Source organism: Centruroides vittatus, unplaced genomic scaffold (genome assembly GCF_030686945.1).
Source record: "Centruroides vittatus isolate TY-2023 unplaced genomic scaffold, ASM3068694v2 contig_196, whole genome shotgun sequence".
NCBI classification, from domain to species: Eukaryota; Metazoa; Arthropoda; class Arachnida; order Scorpiones; family Buthidae; genus Centruroides; species Centruroides vittatus.
The window spans coordinates 3177-7953 of record NW_027121205.1 but is presented as its reverse complement, the minus strand read 5'-3'; the positions used below and the strand labels follow the sequence as shown (position 1 = coordinate 7953).

General features: G+C 41.4%; 2 protein-coding genes across 2 annotated transcripts; one reads left to right on the top strand and one right to left on the bottom strand.

Annotated features, from left to right (window-relative positions):
• Positions 1-246: 246 nt before the first annotated feature.
• Positions 247-1470, bottom strand: LOC136970414 (uncharacterized). The gene has a single exon (XM_067264855.1). It carries the CDS (start codon positions 1468-1470, stop codon positions 247-249), a length of 1224 nt encoding a protein of 407 aa, XP_067120956.1.
• Positions 1471-2685: 1215 nt separating this feature from the next.
• On the top strand, positions 2686-3900 carry LOC136970413 (uncharacterized). The gene has a single exon (XM_067264854.1). It carries the CDS (start codon positions 2686-2688, stop codon positions 3898-3900), a length of 1215 nt encoding a protein of 404 aa, XP_067120955.1.
• Positions 3901-4777: the final 877 nt, after the last annotated feature.

Sequence of the window (4777 nt, the reverse complement as noted above, 5' to 3'; positions counted from 1 at the left end):
TTATCATAAGAACGTTTTCGATCCCTTTTAGAGATCTTCTTCAGTTACCCATTAAAAAGAATGAACAAAATTCGAATTTAAAAGATCGCAAGTTTCGTTCTTAATGACGTCATCACTAACGTAAAACATTAAGAAATTAAAAAATTAAACAAAACAAATAATTCTAGTTCCCGTGTGTAAATAACTTAACGGTAAAAACAAAATAAGATGAGAATGGAGAGAAGCGGCTAGTGCGTAGAAGTGAAATTACGTCATATCCGTTATATGGAAAGACTTCCAGGCGGTTGCTAAGCTGTCCGAGTCTCTATGATTAATGCAGTGTTTGCTGAGGTGCGCCTTGTGTATCTCCATTTTTTCTATGTGTTTTATAGCTTGTGTTGATCTGGTAGGTTTAATGATCTCAGCCTTGTCCCAATAAACCGTCACGTCCTGCTCCTTGGCGAATGCCGCTAGTACCGTACTATCAACGTTTTTATTGACTGCGTATTTGTGTTCCTCGATCCTTTTTTTCAAATTTCTCATGGTAGCCCCTACGTACACAAGGTCTGAGTTGAATCTCTTATCCCTCAACGGTATCGAGTAAACTCCCGTGAGGGTGTCGTATCTATATCTTTCCTTGTCGTTTCTCAAAAGTTTATAAACCGTGGGATTACGTCTATAAACTATGCGGAAATTCCTTTTTCTGGCTACTTTCTTAGTGACTTTGTTTAAAAACGGTATGTAATTAAGGACAATCCTTTCTTTCTGCTCATTTTTCTTTATACGTCGGCTGTGTGGCTGGTAGGTCTTAATAAGGGTATCTATCGTTTGTCTTCTGTACCCATGTTGTAACGCTATTTCGCGTATGTAATCTAACTCTCTGTCTGTATCATAAATGCTAGTACAGTGCGTGTGAGCTCTCTTTATCCATGATTTAAAAGCCGTTAATTTTAGGTGTTCCGGGTCTGATGAATTCCTGGGAATGATGTAAGGTTGATAAATCGGCTTGCGGTATACTTTTGTTACTATGTGTCCCTCTCTGCATATAATCTCCAAATCAAGGAAATTAACCTGTCGCTCACTTTCCTGTTCTAGCTCCAGTGTGAGGCCATAGGAGTTATCGTTGACCAAGTTTATAAAACGGTTTATATTCTGTTTATTTTTCCACAAAATGAAGATGTCATCCACGTACCTTGTGTAAATCACTATATCTTCCTGGAAGAAAGGTAGGATGTAGTTTTCCAATTTACGCAGGACAAGCTCACAAATTAGAGGCGAAGTGGGGCTACCCATTGGAACTCCACGTTCCTGTAAGTATGTTTTTCCTTCAAAGCCAAAGAATGACGTATGAGAAATTAAATGAGCCAATTCTAATATGTCCTTATGATGTTTCGATGGATTCTCGATGTTATTGAATAGAAAATTTCTCAGTTCACAGAAACAAGGAGGTAATTTAACTAGGTGTAGTTGGTTTTGTTCATGACAAGACATCCTATCTCTTACTCACATGTCTCCCCACTTGTCAGTTTACTTGTCCTTCTTTTAATGATAGAAATTTGTAAATTGTTAGTTAAATCATGATTAGAAATAATAGTTTAACTGGTGTCGGGAATCCTGACTGGAGACAAGATTATACGATCGCACCTTTTAAGTTAAACACTATAATTGCCATCCTTTGATGCAGAGGGCCAGTTTCTTCAACTGGACAGCTGATTAAGTGGTGTAAGAGTCACAATCACACTATATCCTCGGCTAGCCCCTCACAGTACCCAAGCATAAATGTAGATGAAGTGCACAATTGTAAATCTCAGCGGCTGCATAAGAAGGCACACCAACAGTAATCCGAACAGTCAGAGGCATGAGTGATAACTGACTGGAATCGGCTATTCCTTGTTATATTAAGACAGCAAAATTTCAGAGAGGTGTCTAAAAGTGAGTGGGAAAGATGTCAGTATTGACATTGAAAAAGCATAAGAGGAAATTTTTAGGTCAGAAAGTTGACATACACTAGCTGCTAATGAGGTAATTTTTGATGTTTTTTTTACTATTTGATACTCATTATACTTTTCTATATTAGAAGTTTCATCTTCTCAAGAGTTCAAAATTTTATTAAAAAAATAATTTTGGTTCTCAAGGAAATACTTTACTCTGTAATCAGTAAATAGTATATTCTAATCCATCTACATCTGTCTGGAAGCTGCAAAGGCCAACTTCAGGTAGTTGATATATCAACTTCTTTCAGCAGAAGCCCTCGATGTGGGTTCCTGTCCGTGGTGAGGGGACCTCCCAGAGATGGTTTAGTAACTTTTCTTTACCATCCCTGGGATCTGAACGCCCACCCACGTGTTTGCCGTGCGTGGTGTCCCGTATGCCGGAAAGGGGGATCCTGGTAGTTGAGGGGCAACATAACGTCCCCAACACACTGCTTTGGCCCCTGCTTCGGATAAACGGGAGGCTCAAATCAGGCTCCGTTTGAGTCAATCGGCTGGTCGTTGAGTCATTGTTGACCTCGGCTTGGAGTCAACTGATCGATGCAGACCGGGCGGACACGTCAGACAAGATGTGCTCTTCTCGACTGCATTGTGAGGGTATAGCTCCTGGGAAACCCTGGTGTGACGGTCTATGGGAGTCTCCCATGTGACGGCATCCCCTTGTTGGGCCCCATGGTGGGTGGGGTCACCGGGAGCTGAATAATAATTTTTCAATATGGATTCAATAAAATCTAAAACACCATGCACCAATGCATCACCACCAAGGGATTTTACTTCTACCAACCAACCAGCTTACCTTATTGTACATGCTACGGGAGAAACATCTCTGTCTAAATGTTCCCCCTTTTTGATTCAAAAATTATTTGAATCAACTATTGGGCATCTTAAAAAAATCCAAAAATTGAGGTCAGGAGATTTACTCGTTGAGGCAGCCTCTCCTCAACAATCAGCAAAGCTTTTAAAGACTAAATCTCTAGGAGACATAAATGTCACCATCACACCACACACAAGTTTGAACTCGTCACGTGGTGTGATATCTGAGATCGATCTGATGTCTGAAGATGAATCAGATATCCAGATCGGTCTTTCAGATCAAGGTGTCACTGCTGTCCGACGCATTTCCATTCGTCGTGATGGCAAGTTGATACCAACTAAACATCTGATTCTCACTTTTGGAAAGCCAACATTACCATCATTTGTTACTGCAGGATATCTGCGCTGCCCAGTTCGACCATACGTTCCAAACCCGCTGCGCTGCTTCAAATGCCAGCGGTTTGGACATTCTCAAACATCCTGCCGAGGAAAGAGCGTATGTGCACAGTGTGGAACTGAAGGTCACCAGAGTGCCGAGTGTACCAATACTCCATGCTGTGTGAATTGCAAAGATGCCCATCCTGCCTACTCCCGGAAATGCCCTGCATGGCAGAGAGAGAAAGAGGTTCAGCGGGTGAAAACTGTCAACAATTTATCTTACGTAGACGCTCGTCGCATGGTCACTTCAAGTGCACCGCTTAAACACAAGACATTTGCTGCAGTTTTGAAATCCACAAACTCGTGTGGAGTTCAAACAGATATCTCTGTTTCACCAAATGAATCTCTCACTCGCCACACTAAATGTTTGCTAATTCAGTCTAAAAAAACAGAAGAAAAGGAGAACGTAAAGACAAAATCAACCGTTCCCAAAACAGGAGTAATAACTAGAAATGTGGGTTCTAAAAAGGCAAATAAGAACCCACTCAATAAACAAAAATTGAAAGCAGCCCTCTCTAAATCAAAGAGATCAGAGACTCAGTCCATGAGTGAGCTTTCTGACTTCTCTGATGAAGAAACTAATAAGGAGGTGACACCACCAACCACACCTCCAAAAGGAAAATCAGCTGTAAAACTAAAGAGGGATACTTTTACTAAGAATGCTGCCTCAAACCCATAATGGATTACAAAATAATCCAATGGAACTGTCGTGGTTTCTGCAATAACTTCTCTGACATTAAACATCTGACATCATCTACCTCATCTCTCTGCGTGGCACTCCAGGAAACACATTTAAAACCCGGAGAAAAAATTTCCTTAAAAGGATTTGGTCTCTACCGCAAGGATGATGATAGCCACAACCGCGCCAGTGGAGGTGTGGCTATACTGGTTTCAAACCGCATCCCGTCCTTACCGGTACAAATAACAACAGAGCTGCAAGCCGTGGCAGTCAGAATTTCAATCGGCGTTACTGTCACAGTTTGTTCCATATACTTGCCACCAGATGTCAGAGTCAATGATGATGAATTGGATGCCTTGGTTGAACAGCTGCCAACTCCATTCCTTTTACTCGGTGATTTCAATGGTCACAATCCAATGTGGGGCAGTCCCGACATCAATCGTCGTGGCAGGGCCATTGAGAGATTTATAGGCAATCACCAACTGTATATATTTAATACCGGAGAAGTGACATACTTCCATGCCCCAACAAGAACATTCACTGCCATTGATTTATCATTAGCCAGTCCGAACTTGTTTTCAGCATTTACATGGGGGGTTGGATCTAATCCACTCTCTAGTGACCACTTCCCAATATTTCTAAAATACCGAGGCAGAGAAAGCTGTGAAACAGCCCGTCCACCACGCTGGAAACTTGAAACAGCAGATTGGCCTGCATTTTCTTCTTTGGCTAAAATCACTGAGGAAATGGTCAATACTGCTGATATCAATGATGCAGTTGAAGCCGTCACATCGACTATTATTCAGGCAGCTGAAAAAACAATGGGGATAACATCAACCAGATATCCAAAGCATCCGAAACCATGGTGGGATCAGAA

What these genes read in the sequence shown, in the direction of transcription:
- LOC136970414 (XM_067264855.1), bottom strand. Translation starts at nt 1,470, where the DNA reads ATGTCTTGTCATGAACAAAACCAACTACACCTAGTTAAATTACCTCCT.
- LOC136970413 (XM_067264854.1), top strand. Translation starts at nt 2,686, where the DNA reads ATGGATTCAATAAAATCTAAAACACCATGCACCAATGCATCACCACCA.